This window comes from Heterocephalus glaber, unplaced genomic scaffold (genome assembly GCF_053883595.1).
Source record: "Heterocephalus glaber isolate CG9 unplaced genomic scaffold, H.glaber_assembly_v1.0 deba00001550, whole genome shotgun sequence".
Taxonomy (NCBI): Eukaryota; Metazoa; Chordata; class Mammalia; order Rodentia; family Bathyergidae; genus Heterocephalus; species Heterocephalus glaber.
In genome coordinates, this window is record NW_028258343.1 from 25,745,175 (window position 1) to 25,768,712 (window position 23,538).

The following is a 23,538-nucleotide window of genomic DNA, read 5'->3' on the forward strand; positions in this document are numbered from 1 at the left end:
ATAATGTAAAATAGGAAGAAAAGGTCCAAAGGGGTAGGGGTAGGGGTAGTGGGAGGCACAGGGGAAAGGAAAGAAGGGAAAGGAAAAAATGATGAGAAATGGAAAAAATGGAAATAAAGTCTTTGTAAATAGGGAAGGGTGGAGGGCATGAAGGGAGGGCTAGGAATGGGGAAAAAATAAGAACCAAGATGCATTATATAAAGGTACAATTCCCAATGAGAAATGTAATTGTGTTGTATACCTACAATGTACCAATACAAGGATTTAATACAAAAAAAAAAGACAGTTTCAATTCCTGAAGCTTAGAAAAATCATGAAAAATACATCCTGAACCACACATTTCTGTGGAAAGAGTACCCCAGGGTGCTCACTGGACTGACCGCCAGCAAAGAGGGAAGGGGTCTTCTACTCACATTGTGATTCCAGGCTTGAGCAACACAGCTAGAGCATCGGTGTGTTCTTCTCATGAGAGTGAATGGGCTCATGTTCAACATTTTAACTGAGTGAATGAAAGGGATGCTCTAGAGCTCCAAAACAGAACAGGATTACTTGCGGGGCCAGGGTTTTGGAAAAATGCTCTTCATTTGTAGTTTGTAAAATGCTGCCACCTTGTGGGAAATTATAGTCTTTTCTTTTTTTTATAACAAATTGAGACCCTCAGGAATAGGTTTAGAACATTTTCATGATAAATGCTAATATGAATGTTTCATTTTAGCAAGACAGTAACAAATATAAGCAGCCAACTACAATATGATTTAATATTTTACTGAACATAATTATAAAATGACAATATTAACATATATTCTTTTTTATTAGTACATATTTGTAGTACATAATGTTTGCATTCCTTGTGTGCAGTTGGTGCATGAGCGCAACACATCTCATCTCAGTTCCCTTTTCGATCCCCTTGTGATAGCCAACCTGACTCCATCTTGAGCCTCAGTGCCATTTTGTACCTGTACTTGAACAAAAAGCACCCCAAACCCCCGCATCCTGCTGGGCAGTAAACTTGCTGCAGTTGCAGGATGTTGTGCAGCTCACCTAGTGTGTATCAAACTTCCTTGTGCCCCCACTAACCTGGTGTGGTTCTGCTTCTGTAAGATTCTGCTTGCTCTCTCCTGAGCCAAAGTTGAATAAGAACTAAAAGTTCTAAACAACCCAATATCAATAGATGAAACTGAAAATGTAATTTAAAACTTACCAACTAAGAAAAGCCCAGGCCTTAATGGCTTCACTGCTGAATTATGCAAGACATTTAGAGAGGAACTGCTGCCACTACTGTTTAAACTCTTCAGTGAAATGGAAAGGGAAGCAGTACTCCCAAATTCATTCCCGTAAGCAAGCATCACCTTTATCCCCAAAGCAGACAAAGATCCAACCCAAAAAGAGAAATATAGGCCAATCTCACTAATGAACATAGATGCAAAAATCTTTAATAAGATACTGGCAAATAGAATGCTGAAGATCATACACCCTGACAAAGTGGGATTCATCCCAGGCATGCAAGGATGATTCAACAAATGCAAATCAATAAATGTAATACACTATATTAATAGGACCAAGGGCAAAAACCATATGATCATCTGAATAGATGCAGAAAAAGCACTGGACAAAATCCAACACCCATTCATGATAAAAACCCTACAAAAAATTGGAATAGATGGTCTCTACCTCAAACTGATAGAACCCATCTATGAAAAACCAACAGCCAATATCATACTAAATGGTCAAAAACTGAAATCCTTCACACTAAAATCAGGAACAAGACAAGGATGTCTACTATCACCGCTCCTGTTCAATATAGTTTTTGAAACATTAGCAATTAGACAAGAGAAAGAAATAAAAGGAATAAAGACAGGAAATGAAGAAGTTAAATTGTCACTATTTGCAGATGATATGATGCCCTATATAGAAGACCCCAAGAACTCCACCAAAAGTCTTCTAGACATAATAACCAAATTCAGTAAAGTAGCTGGATACAAGGTCAACACACAAAAATCAATAGCTTTCCTGTACATGAACAACAGACTCACTGAGAGAGAAATGAGGCAAACAGTTTCTTTCACAATAGCACCCAAAAAACTGAAATACCTGGGAACCAACCTAATGAAAGAAATCAAAGACCTCTACTCTGAAAATTATAGCACTCAAAAAAGAGGTTAAAGATGCTATCAGAAAATGGAAAGACATCCCTTGCTACTGGGTAGGAAGAACCAACATAGTGAAAATGGCCATACTTCCAAAATTGCTACATAAATTCAGTGCAATCCCAATTGAAATTCCAACAGCATACTTCATGGACCTTGAGAAAACAACCCAAAAATTCATTTGGAACAAGAAGAGACCCAGAATAGCAAAAGCAATTCTAGGTAACAGAGACATGGCAGGGGATATCACAATCCCCAACTTGAAACTATACTACAAAGCTACTGTGATAAAAACAGCATGGTACTGGCAAAGAAACAGACCTGAGGACCGGTGGAACAGATTAGAAGATGCAGAAACAACTCCAGACACACTCAGCCATCTCATCTTCAACAAAGGAGCCAAACACCCTCACTGGAGGAAAGATAATGTCTTTAATAAATGGTGCTGGAAAATTTGGGTTTCAACTTGCCAAAGATTAAATCGAGATCTATATCTCTCACCATGCACTAAACTAACATCAAAGTGGATTAAGGATCTAAATATTAAAAGAGAAACACTAAATCAGCTGGAAGAGAGGTTAGGTAGAACTCCTGAAGACATTGGCATAGGAAAAGATTTCATGAACAAAACCTCAGTGGCATTTGGACTAGCACAAACAACAAGTGGGATCTCTTCTTATTAAAAAGCTTCTGCACAGCAAGAGAAACCACCAACAGCATGAAGAGACAACCCACAATGTGGGAAAAATATTTTCACCAGTTGTTCCTCAGACAAAGGTCTACTATCTAGAATCTATAAAGAACTTTAAAAAAATCAGACCTCCCAAATTTAAAGACCCAATCCAAAAATGGGCATCTGAAATGAACAGACATTTCTCACACAAAGAAGTAGAAATAGCAAATAAACATATGAAAAAATGTTCAACATCACTGGTCATTTGAGAGATGTAAATGAAAACAACGCTGAGATTCCACCTCACCCCAGAAAGAATGGTTGCTATCATGAAATTAACCAATAACAAATGCTGGCGGGGCTGTGGGGAAAGAGGAACCCTGCTCCACTGCTGGTGGGGGTGCAGACTGGTGCAACCACTGTGGAAATCAGTATGGAGATACCTCAAAGAACTAGGACTGGAAGTCCCATTTGACCCAGCTATTCCCCTGCTAGGTATCCTCCCCCCAAAATTAAAAGAATCATACCACAGTGATATAGGTGTACCCATGTTCATAGCAGCACAGTTTGTAATAGCTAAAACTTGGAGGCAGCCTAATTGCCCATCAACTGGAGACTGGATAAAGAAAATGTGGTGTGTGTTTTTTTTTATACAATGGAGTTGTATTGACATTGTCATTTAATTGTAGGAACTATCTGATATCTTCTTTAATTTCCTCTGTTACCCATTGGTTATTCAGAAGTATGTTGTTCAATTTCCATGTGTTTATGAAATTCTTGTGGTTTCTTTTGCTATTAATCTGCAATTTCATCACACTATGGTCTGATAATATACAGGGAATAAATTCAGTTCCTTTGCACTTACTTAAATATGTTCTATGAGCTAGTATGTGGTCTCTTTTGGAGAACGACCCATGTGCAGCTGAAGAGAATGTGTTCTGATTTTGTGCTGTAGAACACTCTGCAAACATCTGGTAAGTTCATTTGTTCAAGAGTTTGATTGAGTTCTAGTATTTTGTTGTTTATTTTTTGTCTAGTTGATCTATCTGTTTGTGACAGTGGGGTTTTGAGGTCCCCCAGTACTATTGTGTTAGTGCTTATTTGATTTTTCATATCTGTTAGTATTTGTTTTATATAGATGGGCGCACTGTGTTTGGTGCATATATATCTATGATTGTCATCTCTCCCTCCTGGACTGTTCCCTTTCCAGGGAGGTAGTGTTCTTAATCAGTGTGGGTTTGAAATCCATTTGATCTGCAAAGAGGATAGCTAGTCCTGCTTTTTGGGGGGCTTCCTGTCGCATGGAGTATTGTTTTCCACCCTTTAACTTTCAGTCTATGAGTTTCTTTTTGAATTAAGTGTGTTTCTTATATGCAGCATATTGCTGGATCTTGCTTTTTCTCCATTCTGCCAGTCTATTTCTTTTGATTGGTGAATTGAGACCATTAACATTGATGGTTATAACTGTTATGTATTGACTTATCCTTGTCATGATTTTTTCTTTTTGTTGGATTCTCCCCCTTTGCATTTAATTTCTTACCTTGCCTGATGGATTTGCTCTGTTGGGCCTCATGGAGTTGTGACCTTCATTGTCCTTTTCTAGGATATTATTTAGAATTCTTTGGAGTGCTGGCTTAGTATTTATGAAGTTTCTCAGGTGTTCTTTGTCATGGAAGTATTTTATTTCCCCATCAATTTTGAAAGATAGCTTTGCAGGATACATCAATCTAGGTTGGAGGTTGTTTTCTTTTAGAGAGTAAAGCACCTCACTTCAGGCTGTCCTTGACTTGAGAGTTTGTGTTAAAAAGTCTGCTGTGATTCTGATGGGCTTTCCTTTGTATGTGACTTGTTTCTTTTCTCTGACTGCTTGTAGTATTTTGTTCTTCTGTTGAGTTTCTGGGATCTTGACTCTCATATGTCTAAGTGTAGATTTGTTTTTTTTTAATCATGGCTAGTTGGTGTCCTATATGCCTCACTTATCTGTATGTCAAGTTCTTTTCCCCTAGTTGGGGGAAATTACTTCTGTGAACAGTTTTTTTATGTCACCTGGACTCTCTCCTATTTCTTCATTGACTCTGATCACTCTTATGTTATTCTCCTTTGCATCATCTAGCAGCTGCTGGATTGATTTCTCATGGTCCCTTACTATTTTTTTTTTAAATTTTCTTTTTCTGGTCACTAATTGCAATCATATCTTCTATATCTGAAATTCTGTCCTCACATTGGCTCATTCTGCTGCATAAACTTTCAATGGAGTTTTTAATCTCCTGGAAATCTGTTTCCATCTGTTTTCAGATTCCATTTGTTTCCTATGTTGGGATTCCATCATGTTCCTCAGCTCCTCTATTTTTTTTATCTGTGTCTGCTCTAGATTTATTAATCATGTCTTGCACTATGGGCACAATCTGTTTTTATCTGAGAAATTATTTTTGATTTTATTTTTCCAGATCCTCTTTCATTACCAGTTCAGGGAGTCCAGGTGGTTGAGTATCAGATTGTTCCATCTCATTTTCCTTTGGGGGTGCCTTAGGTGATCTGGAAGTCTGGTTTTGAGAATTGTTTATGTGTCTACTCATTTCAACAGATGCAGCCTGCTGTGCCTTTGTTGAAGCAACTCTTTACTCACCCAGTGGTCTTCAAATCTCAGTGAGCCACCGAGTGGCTTTTTCTCTGCTGCTCACCAGTGCACCAATTCCTGGGTTCAGAATGGTTGCCTTCTGGATCCCTGAGCTGACCTGTTGTCTGGGAGGGCCTTTGGTTTGGGCCTGTGCACACTTGGGATGGTATCTAGGTGTGCTTATGGCTAGGGCCTGCCCCCCTATGTAGGTGTTGTCAGGGAGGGCCTTTGGCTGAGGAAAATACACCCCAGACCCTGGTGTCTGAGCAGGCTTCTGGCTAGGGTCTCTTTGCACTTACCAATGGTATCAGGGAGGGCCACTGACTGATGATTGCCCACCTGTGCAGCTCTTTTCTAGGTGGGCCATTGGCTTGGGCCTGTGTGCCTAAGTGTCTAGGGGTGGGGTGGGGCCCTGGCTAGATCTGCCTACAGCTGCACTGCTCTGGTCCACACCCTGCAAGCACCTTTTTAATGATCTCTTAGAGCAGTCAAGCTTTTTAAGAAACAGTTTTGAAGCTTTAGATGAGTAACAGAGGAAGCTAGGAAACCTTTCAAACTCAGAGTAGTGATCACAGAAGTAAAGACTGTTTAAAGTCTCCATCCCCTTTAAATATTTTTGCTTGATCGCAACAAAGCTTTATCAATACTTCTCATCCTGTCGATGTTATAAATTGTTTTTAGAGTTAGCATGTAGTCAAAGTAAACATATATTCAAGAAGACTACACTTTTCTTAAGTTTAAAGATTTGATGTTTGGATAGCCTGTTATGAATAACTTTTGGAGATCTAGTCTTCTGAGAGTAGATGCTTAATAAACACTTCCCAAGTGAATTAATGGGGAAAATGAATGAACAAAATAAAACAGCTGATTTGTAACCCCTATAACATTCTGTGTCTTAGGTTATCCAGTTTCAACCTTGAAAAATTTTGCTAGATTTTGATTCTTTAACTCAACCCAATGTTGAAGACCACAAATAATTAAATTATTTGTGCCTTGCCAATTATTATTAGTAAAATATTGTGATCATAGATAATGATAAAAATTCAATTGCATATAATGGTGTAATGAGCAGCATGCAAAAAGAGAAGCCCCAGAAACATCAAAAACAAAAACATTAGAGCCAGGGATGTAGCCCAGTAGCACCACACCTGCCTGACAAGAGCAAGGTCCTGAGTTCTATTCCTAGTATTGAAAAAAAATTAATCTCTGCCATTTTAATCATTTATACCAAGATATCATTCTACTTCAGACTAGGAATTGGAAATCAGAATGAGTAGTTTAAAGAAAAAGGTTTGAAGCAGAAAAAATAAAATTCTGTTGATGAGTTGGTTTTTACCCTGAGTAGACAAAATATCCAAATAGGTCAGTTCTCAATTTCTAAGAAAACATGACCATATAAACCGAGAGGCACAAGCTGCTGAGGAGAGCTAAAGAAAGATTGTAGCAATGCATGTGGGGCAGAAGAGATATCCGGGGAGATTTGAGGTGGCATCATGTATACGCATGATTCGAGCGAGCAGATCTGAACCCCATAATGTCCTTATTGTGCTTCAAGGGTGAAAAAAATGTAGCAGATTTAATTTTTGGAGCTATAAAATGCTAACTTTATCATGCAAGATTGTTACTAAAAGCTTGAGGCTTGAAACTGATCACTGGGGACAGAGACATCCCATCATAATGTGACTTGACAGCTGCATGTGATCTGATGCATGTAAGAGAGTCCTGGTATTCACTGAGCTACACGTGACCATCCTGCTAAATACAATGAACAGCATGGCCACTACACATGTGTGTGGGCTCTTCACTGTCAGCTTGCGGCTGTTTGCAAAACTGCATTCCAAAAAACTGGAATAGATGGTCTCTACCTCAATCTGATAAAAGCCATCTATGAAAAACCAACAGCCAACATCATACTAAATGGTCAAAAACTGAAATCCTTCACACTCAAATCAGGAACAAGACAAGAATGTCTACTATCACCACTCTAGTTCAATATAGTTTTGGAAACATTAGAAGACCCCAAGAACTCCACCAAAAGTTTTCTAGACTTAATAACCAAATTCAGTTGAGTAGCTGGATAGAAAGTCAACACAAAAAAATCAATAGCTTTCCTCTACACAAACAACAGACTCACTGAGGCAGAAATAGGGTAAACAATTCCTTTTACAATAGCATCCAAAAAACTGAAATACCTAGGAATCAACCTAACAAAAGAAATCAAAGACCTCTTCTCTGAAAAGTATGGCACTCTGAAAAGAGAGATTGAAGATGAGATCAGAAAATGGAAAGACATCCCCTGCTCCTGGGTAGGAAGGATCAACATAGTGAAAATAGCCATATTTCCAAAACTGCTATACAGACTCAATGCAATCTCAATTGAAACCCCACCAGCATACTTCACAGACCTCGAGAAAACAATCCAAAAATTCATTTGGAACAAGAAGAGGCCCAGAATAGCAAAAGTAATTCTAAGTAACAGAGACATGGCAGGGGATATCACAATCCCCAACTTGAAACTACACTACAAAGCTACTGTGATAAAAACAGCATGGTACTGGCAAAGAAACAGATCTGAGGACCAGTGGAACAGATTAGAAGATGCAGAAACAACTCCAGACACACTCAGCCATCTCATCTTTGATAAAGGAGCCAAACACCTTCACTGGAGGAAAGATAATGTCTTTAATAAATGGTGCTGGAGGGCCAGGGATTTAGCTCAGTGGTTTCGCTGTCTGCCTCATAAGCACAAGGACCTGAGTTTGATCCTCAGTACCAAAAAAAACCCCCCCAAAAAACAGTGCTACTTTCTTTTGGGCCAGGGATTTAGCTCAGTGGTTTCGCTGCCTGCTGTGCAAGTGCAAGAACCCGAGTTTGATTCCCAGCACCAAATAAATAAATAAATAAATAAATAGTGCTGGAAAAATTGGGTTTCAACTTGCCAAAGATTAAAACTAGACCTGTATCTCTCACCATGCACTAAATTAAAATCAAAATGGATTAAGGATCTAAATATTAAAATAGAAATGCTGAATTGCTTGGAACAGAGGTTAGGTAGAACTCTTGAAGACACTGGTGTGGGAAAAGATTTTATGAACAAAATCTCAGCTGCCCGTGAATTAGCACAAACAATCAACAAGTGTGATCTCTTCTTAATAAAAAGCTTCTGCACAGGAAGAGAAACCACCAACAGTGTGAAGAGACAACCCACAATGTGGGAAAAAATCTTCACCTGCTGTTCCTCAGACAAAGGTCTACTATCTTGAATCTACAAAGAACTTAAAAAAAATCAGACCTCCCAAATTTAAAGACCCAATCCGAAAATGGGCATCTAAAATGAACAGACATTTCTCAGACAAAGAACTAGAAATAGCAAATAAACATATGAAAAAGTATTCAACATCACTGGTCATTCAAGAGATGCAGATGAAAACAATGCTGAGATTCCACCTCACCCCAGAAAGAATAGCTGCTATCATGAAATCAACCAATAAAAAATGCTGGTGGGGCTGTGGGGAAAGAGGAACCCTGCTCCACTGCTGGTGGGAGTTCAGACTGGTGCAACCACTGTTGAAATCAATATGGAGATACCTCAAAGAACTAGGACTGGAAGTCCCATTTGACCCAGCTATTCCCCTGCTGGGTATCTTCCCCAAAGAATTAAAGAATCATACCACAGCAATATATGTGTACCCATGTTCATAGCAACACAATTTGTAATAGCTAAAAAACTTGGAAGCAGCCCAAGTGCCCATCAGCTGGAGACTGGATAAAGAAAATGTGCAGTGTTTTATAAAATGGAGTACTACTCAGCCATAAAAAATGAGAAATTAGACACATTTATAGCTAAATGGATGCACATTGAGGCCATACTCTTAAGTGAAATAAACAGGACACACATGTGTAAATACTGAATAGTTTCTCTAGTGTGAGAAACTGAAATTGTAAATAAGGACTAAAAGGTATAATAGATAATGTGAAATAGGAAGAAAAGGGGCAAAGGGGAAGTGGAAGGGGTAGGGGAAAGGAAAGAAGGGAATGGAATTAATATGAGAAAATGAAAAAATGGAAACAAAGTCTTTGTAGATAGGGAGGGAAGGAGGGGTTGAAGGGAGGGCAGGGGAAGGGGGAAAAAAATAAGAACCAAGAGAGACTATGTAAAGGTGCAAATTTCCAATGATGAATGTCATCATATTGTATACCTAAAATGTACCAATAAAATAAAATTTAAAAAAACAAACAAAAAAGCTGTACTCCGAAAATGTGCATGCATTTCAGACTTGCTATTCTAGAACAAATAAAAGCTGTGTATTGTTGAAAATATAAAAGATTTTGAACAGTTCTCATCTGTAGGAACAATTAATCCAACATGTTTCCTCCTGAACTTACTTCTCAAAATAATAGTTTGATTGTTTGGGGGCTTTGCTTGTTTTACAGTGCTTCAGTTGAATTTGGGGCTTCACACATGCTAAGCAAGGTAAGCCACACTCCCAGTCCCAGACTAATGCTAAGAGCACCGAGATGAGCAATTCCATGAACTCAGCATGCCCAAACAAGCAGCTTCCCATGAGCACACCTCCCCAAACCTCCATGCCAGGGCTGACACGTGGAACAGACCACTGTGTCCGCTGCTACTAGCAGCATAATTGAATATGCCAATCAGTGGCTAGTGACATTGCTGAGGGGGTGTGATGAAAGCAGTTTGAATCAGATCATGAAAAATATCAAAGCAGGAGACTTTGAAAGGATCTTCTCTGCCTCCTTGTGAGTTTTTCAGGACTCTTTTTGTAGTCTGTGGATAAGGATGTGGGGCACAACGTTAAAAAAGGGCCAGGGAAGAGACCAGCACCCTGAAAGTTTTCTGCAGTTACACCCACGTTTTAGAAGGCTACTCTGGAGGCCGTGCAGGGAAAGGATTAGAGAAAGAATTCACCACAAATGAGGAAAATACATTGGAGATCATTGTAATACGAGATAATAAGACTGAACTGCAGCAGTGAACTACAGGAAAATGGGAATTAAGAGAAGTAACATGAAAAACTGAAAATAGATGTACATGGTTTCTGAGATGTCATTTTGAGCAGACTGCTGAGGGCTGACCCCTGACAGAAACACACACAGTGTAGAAGGATGTTAAGAGCATGCTTTCTTCTGAGAATCTTAACGGAATGGGATGAGGCAGTGTCTCCATGCATCCACTCGTTCCTTTATCCCACGCATTCATACCTATTGGAGAGCCTGTCTGTGTGCTAGGCATGGAGCCTCATTTTGAGTAGAGTGCTGCTCCATGACAAGAGCAGATGCATCAAATGTGCAAGTACAGTGGCAGTTGCCAGCCAGGAAGCAAGGGACCGACCTCAAGCCTTTGGGAACAGCGGAAGGGTTACTTTGTTAGGGTGAACAAGAAAACTTCTTTGAGGTAGTGACGGCTGCACTGAGACCAAAACACTGAAAAGGAGGTGAGCACCACCTGGTCCTGCGAGCGAAGCTCCGAGGTGGAAAGGGAAGGAGAGGTAGGACTGAGCAGGGCCAGGCCAGACAGGGCCCTGCGCACCTTGGAAAAGAGGTCCAGTGTCGCCCTAAGGACAGTGTGGAAGAGGCTATCACTTATATTTTTCAAAGGATCAAAACCAGACCAGGATTTGCCATTATCAGCTCTGGCTGTAAGTGGCCAGGCCAAATTGAGACTTCGGCATCTTCAAGCGCCAAAAACGTTACAGCAGTTCCCAAACACACGGAGATGCACATTTAGGAAATAAGCGCAAGGGTCTCCAACAAACTTCTGCCCTTCCCTTGAGATGTTTTGAAGCTCTAAATGTCACAGTCACTTCGAACGCTGCTTCTTTCTTCGGTGCCTCTTCTGCTGCTGGAGCCCTCCGGCATGCTTGGTGCAAGGTGATCCGCCTGGGGCTGAGGCGGCCTGAGCGCTGGGGACTTCCTCGCGCGCGGTGTCTGCAGCTGAACTCCGACCTGACCTTAGGCCCTGCCGCTGGGAGACCAGAGCAGGCAGGAAGTGCGGTCAGTGAGTCAGGGTCAGGGCTACCGCCCCTGGGAACAGAAGTCTCCAAACGCAGGAACGCGGCCTCAGCAGATGGCAGCGCACAGTCTTTGCAAGCCACCTCATCAAACACCTTCCAACTGAAAAGGGCAAGACGAAAAAGAAGGAAGGAGGGAAGGAGGGACCACACCACACTGATCCTTTCTATTAGCGCTTGTTTGCTGTACACAAGGCTTGCATCCCTTGTGTGGGGTTGGTGATGTACACAACTCATCTAATTCCTTTTTTCTTCCCCTTCCCTACACTCCCTCCCCCTCCCTCCAACTCTTGGTCCCTTCTCATTTGAGAAAGATCTATTTCCCTACTTTCTAGTATCATCTTTTATTTTGATTTTGCTCTTTTTATAGTTTGGGTTCTCATGCAAGACAAACCATCCAATATTTAAGCTTGTGTGTCTGATTTCTCTCACTTAGCATTATGGTCTCAAGATGTGTCCATTTTCCTACAAATGACTCAAGTCTATCCTTTTTATAGCCGAGTAGTGCTCCATTGTGTGTAAATTAAGAAGTAAGTACATTCGCTAGGGGAGTTGGAAATGTAAACCATCCTAATTGAAAGTCTTGAAGAAACAATACTCAAGAGAGTATATTCCAACACATTGCATGAACCTTTGGGTTAAAAAATGACACAGAGGCCAGGGATTTAGCTCAGTGGTTCCACCGCCTGACTCGAAAGTGCAAGGACCTGAGTTCGATTCCCAGTACCAATAATAATAATAATAATAATAATAATAATAATAATAATAATACAGAACAGAATGGACAAACTGAGACCACCATAGATAATAGCAAGCTCTATAAAGAGCAGATTTTTGTTCTCCTACCTGCTGCAACCTCAGAGCCTGGAAGACTGTCCAGCATGTAGGAAAAATAAATATTTGTTTAATGAATGAATGTGTTATCCTGGTTAAAAAAAGAAATATGAGAAAACAGTGTTCTTCTATTAGGAACTGGTTTCAGCACTCTGGGAGCAGAGACAGGAGGATTTCAAGCTCAAGCTCAGCCTGGGAAACTTCATGATCCCACAAGACCTTGTCTCAAAACAAAATTTTTAAAAACAGCTGGGGTTGAAGCTCAGTGTGAGGGGCCTGGATTCAATCCCCAGTACCACAAAATAAAATGAATTTATTCAAGTATTTTTTTTAACTTGTTCTAATTCTACAGCCAAAGAAAACATGTCTCATGTAGCTAGAAGTCACTTATTTCATGTAGACTCATTGCCAAAGCGTGATGCTTTAATCCCGTTACAGCAGAGACAGAATGCAGATTTCTTTAACGACTCCGGCCTCGCTCCTGGTCTCGGGGTCTCCAGTCCTTGGGGCTCCAGGGTCTCTGCCTGGCCTCTCTTCTCTCCAGGGAAATAAACTCCTCGGCTATTTGCGTGTTGCTTGGGACTGAGAATCATTAGTTGTTTCTCAGAGACAGTTCTCTCTGTCTCTATGGGTCTCCCTCCTTCCCAGTGATGCGAAGACAAATAAAATACTAAACAAAGAACCACATTTGAATAAAGGGAGACTTTTCCAGAAATGTAGTGGGATGATCAGATATTATCAGTGGCAGAATTCTCTCAGCCCATGAGGATATCGATCCTCAAGAATTTCAGTCTCACGCTACCCAGGAGGAGACTGTTCGGTTCCGGTAGACTTGCGTTCATCTAGTCGTTATTTAACAAATATTTATTAAATAGCTGCTAGTGCCCATGTCTCAGCTACATCCTGGGAATATACTAACAAATCCTTCCGGTCAGGGCGCTCTCAGACCCCCAGGAGAGTTCTTGAGCTGAAACGCCCTGGTGCTAGCTCAGGACAGGGAAGAAACCGCGCGTGGGAGGTACTGTGTGCGGCTGGCAGAGGGCGCCCTCCGGCCCCTTCTGAGCTGCCGCCCACCCTGCTGGCTTTGCCACTCGCTTTGCCTTCCTTCATCCACTGTATTCACCCACGTCACCCACTGCTCCGCTGGGTGAACCGTAGGAATTCTAGTTTCACAGCCGAGGCCAAGATTTATGACTCAAATGATTTTCCCATGATCGTGCAACTCTTCGGACAGCAGTGTGCGATTTAAACACAGTGTGAAGACAGAGGCCGAGTTTCTGCCACAGTCGCAGCTCTAAGTGCGCTTTTCTTCACAGCTTCGTTTTTAGTGGTCTTTAAACCCCGAGGGACACTGGGTTGGGGATTAAGAGAGGTTCTGCCTTTCAGAAGCGCTTGGCTGGTTGTAAGGAAATGCCTAGAAATCCGGCCACAAACGTGAAGCTGCGAGGAGGCGTGGAGGGACCCTGCAGGCTGAGTTCGGAGGAGGCCTAGCGGTGTGCTTTCTGGCTGCTCCAGCAGGACTTTTCCTCGCCGGCCTTGAGTCTGGGTCTGTTTCTGTTCAGTTCTCAAGTCCGGTGGGAGGTGGCAGAAGAAAAGCACATTTGGATAGAGTATGGAGAGTTTGTGGACTAAGAGGTGAAAAGCTAGAGGAAAGGAGTTGTAGGGGTGAGGTCCTCCAGCCCAGAAAGCCGAAGTGTAAAGTTTCAGACTCAGCCAGGGGGAGAAAAATTCTTTCCGGCGCTTCCGCCCTTGCTTGGCAGCTAAGTGGGATCGCAGGCACCGCACGGCCTGTGGTCTCTTCCAAGAGAGTTCAGATTCTTCTCCTAGAGCTGCTAACCGAAGACTGAACACCTAACGGGAACATCTACTCAACGCAAAGAAATTCGTCCGCAGTGCGTTGCTGGGGCCTGAGCCTGCAGGCCTGGGAGTTTCAGTCAACCCCACCCGTGTCCTCCCGCAGGGGGTCGCAGGGTGGGCCTGAGGGTGCAGGAGGCGGGGCGGGCGGCAGCAGGGGCGCGGGGCGGCTCCACTGCGCGGGAAAGCGCACCGTGCTCCCGGCCGGCGCGCGCGTCCTGCGGCTGGGCTTAGGGGGCGCGGCCCGCGGCGCCCAGGCCTTGGCTCCCCGGCCCTGGGGTCTCCCCTGTCACTGCAGCGGCGCTGAGCCCCAGCGCCCCTCACCGGCCGCCGCTGTCCCCGCAGGAAAGGCGCTCGGGTTCCCCGCGCAGCTCAAGCCCTCGCAGTTCGACCAGAGACTCCTGCTGTGGACCGGACGCTTCAAATCCGCAGAAGAGATCCCGGCGCGGGTCCCGTGAGTCGGGCGGGGAGTGGGGCCGATGCAGGGCTGCAGGTCGGTGCGGGCCGCGGAGCCCGTGCCACGGGGTTCTTCCCGCTAACCCTGGCCGTCAGCAAGCTATCAGCCCCCTTTCCCGGCGCTCTTCAGGTGAAGCTCTCACCCGGACAGTGGGCAGCTAATCTTTACGGAGACCGAGGACGTTGGGCGAAAACCCGAGATTCCCTGGGCACCGCCACCGTCTCGTTACGGTCTCCAGAGCGGCCGCGGAGGGGCGCGGGCGCAGGAGCCAGGGGAAAGCGGCGGTGCCGCCTGCAGCCCTGGCCGCTGGGCTCCGAAAGGAAGGAAGGGAGGGAGGGTCCTCTGAGCAGGCGTGCGGGCTGCCGGAGGTGTCTGGGGAGAAACCTCACCCACCCAGCCTTCTTTTCTGTACTGCAGCCAGGGCTTGGGACCGGAGAGGCCACTGGCATGGTTGGCTTCCTCATAGTGCTAAATCCACCAAGGCAGAGATTTAATAAGTGACCAGAATCACCTCCGGGGCAATCACCTCCAGGGCAATGTAGCCCTTGTGTAATAACAATAAAAATAAGTCAGTGTAATGTAGAAAAAACAAAAAGAAACCCTACTCTTCCAGTTTACGCCAATCCCAAAAGACATCCCCAGCACTTTTGCAAGAAAATAGAAAGAGAAGGAACTAAGAATAAAATCAATCTACTACTGTTAAAACTGAACATTAAAAAAAAGAAAAAACAAAAACAGCATGTTGGCGCATGCCTGTAATCCCAGCGCTCTGGGAGACTAAGGCAGGAAGATCACAGGTTCCGGACCAGCCTAGGCAAATTAGTGATTTAATAAGACCCTGTCTCAAAATGAAAAATCAAAAATGGGTCGAAGATGTACCACGGTGGCAAACAGAGCCTTACTGATCATGTGAAAGACTAAAACCAAAATGTCAAATAAGGATTTCAGATGTTTTCTATATCACATTTGTACAATGGAGTTGATGAATGCCTATTGGACAGATAGTAACAACTGGGTCTACATCTTGTCCATCACATATTGCCTGTAGTTTTTGCTATTAGTTTACAGTTTACCAAAAGCATTTCAAGTTAAATGGGGGAGAAAAAGTGGTGGGAAATATATACTCAATAATGAATTCTAAAGCATTTCTGTTCCTTTTAGATCAAGAGTTATTTAATATGGAATAGACATGGACTTTGAAATAATGTGGCTTTCTGAAAACTTTTTCTGCATTTATTCAACTGCAGAGACATTTTCTAATACCATAAAACAATTTGTTTTCCTTGAGATCATTAAAGGCCAAACTGCAAACTTAGCTAAAAGTATGATTTAGCCTCAGAAAGTCTTTATTAGCACAAGCTCTGGTTCTTAAATTTGAATTGATAAATGAGAATACTTTACAAGCTAAATGAATAGATAAAAATGTAAACAGACAAAAATTAAAATACCACCCTCATTTTTTTTTTATTTTGGGATCTAGTGATTATAGCAGAGTAGTAAAGAATGAGCATTATTATTTTTTTTTTTTGGTACCGGGGATCGAACTCGGGTCCTTGCGCTTGAGAAGCAGGCGGCGAAACCACTGAGCTAAATCCCTGGCAAGAATGAGCATTATTATAAAGTAGTGTTTGTCAAGAGAATCTATACCCAACATAGCTGCATGTCAAAAGAGACCTTTTTTACAGAAATAATTTGATTTCCTCATGATCACAGTCAAAAGAAGTATCATAAACAGGAGCATTTCACAATGAGCAAGATACCCATAGAAAGCATTGTAGTTTTGAGCTAGAAACATAAAAATATTTGAATGTTTTTCATTGTATTATTTTCTATAATCTTTTTTCAAAGCATTGTTATTCAGGAGGAATATTCTGTTAAACTATTAAATTGGCAGTGTAAACAGCTTTCACTTTTTGTGCTCTTAATGACATATAATTGAGAAATTACCTGTAATTTTTGTAAAATACACTAATTCTATTTAATAATAACTGTACTTTGTCTTGTTTTTTAGTGCCAATTTGGTGTAACATATCAAAGCCAGATGGGTAGGTAAAAATAAAATCAGATCATTTAGGTTCCATCTGGAATAAAAGCTAGTAACAAATATAATCTAATAATGTCTGTGTGGACACTAATTGAAACTGTTTACAATCATCATCTTAAAACTTTATATGATTCTGCCTAAAATCTAAGGATGTGCATGTCATTAAAATGAGGCTGAACTAAATTAAGGGGCCTTTAAAATCCAAACTAATGTTCAACCTGAGTTCTACAATATTTGGTAACTGCAGTCCCTTTGGTTATTCTTTTCAATATGTGCAACTAGGTGAAACAGGTTTCAAACAGGTTAAATAAACCAAGAAATACTATTTCCAGAATGTTACTAAAATGATAAAGTACTAAAACAGTAATTGTAAAAACTGTTTTATTAAAGACAAAATCATTAGAAAAATAACAATGGTATGTCTCAATGGTCTTCAAACTTGAATAAGCCCTAAAACATTTTAAATTGTTATCCTGTTTTTAAGTTAGCATCTAACTTTTAATCATAAATGTCAATGTTGGCCTCACAAGTCCTTTTCTTAGAGAATATACAGAACATCTTAAACATTCTGAAGAAACAATACAACTATAGAAAAAATCCAGAGTCAAAGTTTGATAATAAAATTAAGAGGCAAAAACTAGTAAAATAAGGTAGAAGATCAACAGAACTTAGGAATTTAGGAAGTCACTGAGGTTAAAAAGGCAGAAAATAATATTAGAAATGGTAAAAGGGATTAAAGTCCATATTCAGATTTTTATTATAAAGGGTGGTAGAGGAGGGGAAAGGGGATATAAAAAGATACGTCATGTCCGCATGGTAAATATGATTATTATGTACTCCAAACATGTACTAATAACAATGAAAAAGGTTTTTAAAAGAACAGTATGGATTGGTATGCTATCATCTGCTTCTGTTCAAAACATAATAGTATTTACTATCCTGAAACAAGTAAAATACCAGACAAAACATGAAACAAGAGGCATGAGGTAGTGGACAGTGTGACTTGTGAAACAGAGGCAACAAATTAGTTGAGCAGCTGTGTGTGCTCTTTACTTCCTGGGAACTTCAAGACCGCAGGGTAAGGCAGAGAAAGCCTGGGAAAGCCTAGACTTGCCGAGGTAGGGTGAGTCGTGAGGCCAGGTCGGGACAAGCAGGTTTCACTGGAGGGAGCACCCAAGATAACAGGGCCGCAGACTGCTCCAGATCCCCTTGTAGTCTTCAGCTAAGTATCTCTGACCTCATGTGACCACTACCCCGGGGCATCCAGAGAAGCCCCTCCCCACCTCCAAGGGACCAGAGGAAACAGTTGTTTTAGAGCTCATACATGACCAGGAATATTTTGGGTTCCCTCAGTTTAAATGGTATGAGTATTCAGAAAGGAGCAGCCTCAGAAGGAAAATAAAGGCTGTCCTGTAACTGCCTTTCAAGTTTAAAAGCAAACCTGTAAAGTCAATTTTTTCCCCATAACTTACCTGTTCCCATTAACAAAGCTCAAAAGCAAAGCACTGATTTCATACCCCAGCTACTGTGATCAGAGCTGTATTATACACAGAAATACAGGTATCCTTTTGGTGTGATTTCCTCTCCATGACCTTTGGATGTACCCAAGGAATGGGCTCAATATCATTAGCCATCATGGACATGCAAATCAAAACCACAGTGAGAAACCATCTTGTATCAGTTAGAATGGCTATGATCAAAACAAGAAAGAACACATGCTGGTGAGGATATGGAAGAGACTGTTGGTGGGACTGTCAATTAAGTATAGCTACTACAGAGAAGAGTATGGTAGTTTCTTCAGAAAGCTGAGAATAGAGCTACTCTATGAACCTTATCTCTATTTTGACAGTCTGTTAATGATTTAAACACTCCAGTTAAAATGCAATTACTGTGATGGCTGAAGCAGCTGAATTTAGATTCGCCATCTTGCTATTTATTCCCTTTTCCCTTCTCTTTTGGTCTTTTAACTCTTTTCTGTCTAGTTTAAGTACTTTCATTTTATCTACTTTCTTGGTTTTATAAAGTAGGTATAAAGTTAACCAATGATGGCATCTGTCTTTGCTCCCTGTTGGGAATACACAATCATAAGCGGAAAAAAAATCAAACAGACACATTTATATCCATATGCAATTGTAAAATAGCATTTTATTATTTTTAACATATTGTTGTAACATTTCATAATACTGCATACTGCTCAAGTGTTGGTTTAGTTAGCTAAGAATATCCTCCCCTCAGTCAGGATTTAAAGGCATATTACCCTTCCAGAGTCTTATATTGGTTCCTAACGTGTCACATTTCATAAAATAGTAATGCTATGAACTAAAATAATATAGGTTAACAATTTGGTTTCAGTTTCACAATTAAGTAACCAGTAGATTGCTGAACTTAGAATACCAACAAAACTCCACTACAATTTTTTTTATATTTACTTTTTTCACAGTGCTCCTTTGTAAGAGAAGAAACAAAGGTAGAGGTAATAAGTGCGTTTAGTTCTTTACCCAATAAATCAATTTTTAACTGCAAATGGTTTTATGTTACCAAAGGATATATTATTTCTGTGCCAGCAGATTTTATTACTTTTTAATTTCTTTGTTCTGGTGTTACCAGTAAGTGAACAAATGACACTAAAAATTAGTGAGAATAACCTTTTAAAATGAAACTTACAGTTTAAAACAAAAAGGGCCAGTGAGTCAAGTACTTATAAATATAAAACAAACATGATTGTGCAGATTAACTAATTCAAATTCAGACAAAACATACTAAATTTAGAAATGGACCTTTTCTTTTTCCTTAGTATTTACATGAATGTTGCAACTGAAATCATCTTTATGACACATTTTTACTTCATTTGGCACAGTTTCTCATGGATGTAAATACTATAAATCTTTAAAAAGTTAAAAACTTTTTTTACAAGGGCCAATGAAGATTAATGAAAACACATATGGAGCATTTTAAGTGGTATACTTGAAAAGAGTAGTCATATTTTGAATATATAAAAAAGTAAAGTATTTCTTAGTCTTGATCCAATAAACTTATCACTAGGCCTAAGCTGGTCCAGTCCTCTTTGCATTCAAATCTAATCAAATTAATTCTTCAAGTAACAGATCCAAGAAATTAAAGTTTGCACTGAAATGTTTAAAGGTGTGGTCATATTCTATACTTACGAGATATAACATTTGTTTTACTGCCAAATATTTTAAAATCTCTCTCTCCTCTCTGTATTTTTAATGATTTGGCTTAAAGATTATAGTGACTATGGGGTCCTCGAAAGCAGGCACAGCTGGTTAGTATATCAATTATGGTGCATTATCCTGGTCAGTTGCTATGAAAAAGTGGAATACCCTGTTACCTGATTCTGAGAACCATCTGAAGCACAAAACAGTGTTTATCTGATGAATTCATGATCAACTTGGTAATCTTTAACAGAACTACCCTGTTTTTTTAGTAATATAATACCAAAAAACTTTTTATATTCAACTATATAACTTCCACTACAATAAGAAGAGCACACCCAGTCCCCTAAATAACAGACTAATAAAGGGTTGGCCACTGTGGTCAGCATTACAGACACCATGTAACCCTGGCATTGTACAGCTGTAGGTTTTAAGTGTCTTGCCAAAAGCCTAGTCTCATGATATATAATTTATAAAGTCATACTATTTAAAGTATCCTATATTTTTCTTCTTGTAACATGCCTTTGATTTCCAGCAGAAATTATTATAAATGCTATCATAAATGAAATCTTTCTTTACAGAAGAGACTATGAATCTTATCAAAATTGTTTTAGCTCTCGTCTTAACAGCTGCAAATAAGAAGTTAAATAAACATTCTATGTATTTAACTGGAAATGTAAATAGCCTGTATATAACTATAAATTAAATATCTGAGTTCAACAGTACCGCATCTCCTTAGAAAATTCTATCAAGCACAGTACTGTGTGAGAAGCATAGACAAACACATATATGTGTAAATAAATATATATAAATTTTCTATTGAAACCCTTTTAATTAAACTTTCATAATCTGAAAAGGATTCTGCTGTTAATTCATAAAACACACACATTATATTGTCCAATCTGATAAAAATGTAACCTGGTGCATAATAAGCACCAGTATGACCCCTCTGAGTATTACCAAAAGAAAAAATTCCTAAGATTTCAACCATATTAAAGAACCCTTAACAATTTTCATTAATATAGTCACTATTCAAACCTTAAATGCATTCAATAGTTTAATATATAACAAGGTGACTTCTTCAGAAATACTTTTATCATTCAACTACTTAAATTCATTATTACAGAGAATAAAACTAATTTCTGCTCTGAAAAAGAATTACAGTATTATTTTAGGTATGCAGCACAATTCTAGATTCATGATAGCATCTCTGCCCCAATGCTCTTTAAAATGAAGAGTGAAAAAATAATAAAACCATTTCAAAAATGGTACATTTGGTTGAAATACAAAATATACTAATATAATAGCATTTATACTTTAAAACACAAAGATGTATTTTTTAATCACTTTAGTATGTTCAACATGAAGAACAACTTCTTTCTTGAACTGCCACATTTTAACTGAATATCAATACATTGATTCTTCTAAGTTTTATAAATAAATTTTACAGGTTTTCTGTTGCAACTTTTTCTTTACAAAGTATAACCTACAGCACAGTGATTTATAATTTAAGGTAATAAATATTTTCACATTTTAATTTAGCTTTTAATGATTTCATGCTTCTGAAGCTTATTTTTATTTTTGCTTCAAAATAGAGGTAGATTCAGTAGAGAATGGGTGTCAGACTTACAGTGAAAATGCAGTTATCAATAGCTGTACTGCTATTGTGCACTTTCCAAAAATACATGAAAAAGATTTCAGAACCATTATCTAACACTTCATCAGTTCTCCTTTGCAAGCTTCAGTTAAATAACTGCATAATGTATTTATTCACAAATAGATAATCCCAACAAAAAAGACATAAATACAATCACACTAAAGCAACAACAAAAAAACCTTAAAACAAAAAGTTGCATCTGAATGGAAACTTCTGTTTCATTTTGCTTCTAAAAAGTGCATCAAATTTTTTTCTGTCCTATGCTAAAAGAAGTCAAACATTCCAGCTGTCACTGGCGACAAAGAGGAGATAATCTGAAACAACTCTTTTAGCCATTAATTTGTTCCCCACTAATTAAAGCTGAAAGCCTTCCATTGGTGCTTCCTGCTGTTGAAATACAAATTGTTGTTGGTGTTCATCCACCTGAGGTACAATGCTGGGGTCATCTTCTTCTACACCAAAATAATGTTCAATCAGATCAAAAGCCTTTTGGTAAATTTCCTGATTTTCATGGCTTTGCAGAAACTCAATTTTATCCAGACCTATTAAAAAAAGCGCATATATGACAAATTATTATTAAAGTTTCAGTATATATATAAATCAAAATAATAAATCAACAGTATCTATTACTCCACTAGCAATGGACTGCAAATTAACTTTTGCACACATGAACAGCTAAGACATACGTCTTTCTTTTTTTCCTTAAATTTTTTTATCGGTACATTTTAGGTATACAATACATTTACATTTACCACTGGGAACTTGACCTGTAGATGATGGATCTTGGTTCTTATTTTTTCCCCATTCCCTGCCCTCCCTTCACCCCCTCCACCCTTCCCTATTTACAGAGACTTTGTAAGACATAGGTCTTTTTCTTCAAGAATGGCTGTATAGGGAAGTGTGATGCTAAGACCATGGGCCTGGTACTAAAAGCTCACAGAGGAAACCACCTTGTTGGCTGTGTGGTCTTGGCCCCGTTTACTCAATTTCTCTGTACTTGAGTTTCTCAGTTGTAAAATGAGTTTTACAATAAGGAATTTCAAAAGTCCCAAACTGGGCAAAGTGGTGCACACCTATAATCCCAGCACTTGGGAGGCTGAGGCAGGAGGATTACTATGAGTTCAAGGCCAGCCTGAACTACACAGTGAGACCCGTCTCAAAAAAAATCAATGTCCCTTCCAGAGTATTTACGCTAAACAACAAAGCACAAAAAGGGAAAGTAACTAAACCAATTAAATACTGAGCCAGAGAATATTGCTATGGAGCAAATGTAAATTATTTGACAATTCATGACTTTTTTCACAGCAAAATATCATATATGGCTACTATCTGAAGTATAGTCTGCAAGTGAAACTGAAAAACCTCATTCTGAAGAAATGAGGAGAATCTATATTTTACTGCTTAGAAGAAAACATTCTACACATTAAGTCTAGGTTAGTGATGGTGAACCTTTAGAGACCGAGTGCCAAACTGCAACCCCAAACCCACTTATTAATCATGAAGTGCCAAAACTGCAGTTAAACCTGAATATCAAGGTTTTAGTTTAGGAAAAAACAACTCATGCATCAAAATCTTTTGTCTTAAAAGAAAAACATAGTAACGTGTCATAGGTTCACCACCAGCAGTCTAATGCTGAAATACACTGCATTTAATTACAGAGCCACTTCAATAAGATTAGTGTAGAATAAGAAAGAATAAGCGGGTCAGTCATATCTTACAGACAGAAATAGCCCAAACATCAGTGTAACCGCGGGTCAAAATAATGACTGCAGTAAGGAAGTATGCCTGAAACCAGTGATTCGTATGTTGTGTTTATGTAATGTTTTAATCAGTGACATATATAAGCAGAGCTAAAGACAATGTGACAGCCCAGGTTTCACAGAAAACCCTAAATAAAAGCATGAATCAGCATACAGTAAGAGGACTTAACATAGAAAAGTATCAATACAAATAAAGTATAAGAAAAAACAATTTAGATTCATATCTATCCTAAAGTAAATTCCTGATGAGTTAATTTAAATATTTTAAGGATCCAATCAGAAACACCTGG

The 23,538-nt window shown here is 39.6% G+C and overlaps 2 protein-coding genes across 3 annotated transcripts in view; one reads left to right on the plus strand and one right to left on the minus strand.

The window, feature by feature from the left end:
* Nucleotides 1–14,150: 14,150 nt before the first annotated feature.
* On the plus strand, nucleotides 14,151–18,712 carry Fam162b (family with sequence similarity 162 member B; the record flags this gene model as incomplete). Its single annotated transcript, XM_087190218.1, has 1 exon — nucleotides 14,151–18,712. A coding segment is annotated over one exon (465 nt), but the record flags the coding sequence as incomplete, so codon positions are not given.
* A 71-nt stretch (nucleotides 18,713–18,783) lies between these two features.
* Nucleotides 18,784–23,538, minus strand: part of Kpna5 (karyopherin subunit alpha 5) — a 59,084-nt gene continuing 54,329 nt past the window's right edge. For both annotated transcript variants that reach the window (XM_004860172.3, XM_004860171.4), the window contains one exon: nucleotides 18,784–22,030. In XM_004860172.3, coding sequence (XP_004860229.2) covers nucleotides 21,843–22,030 — 188 coding nt within the window. In that variant the 3' untranslated portion in view covers nucleotides 18,784–21,842. The remainder of the gene's footprint in view (nucleotides 22,031–23,538) is intronic.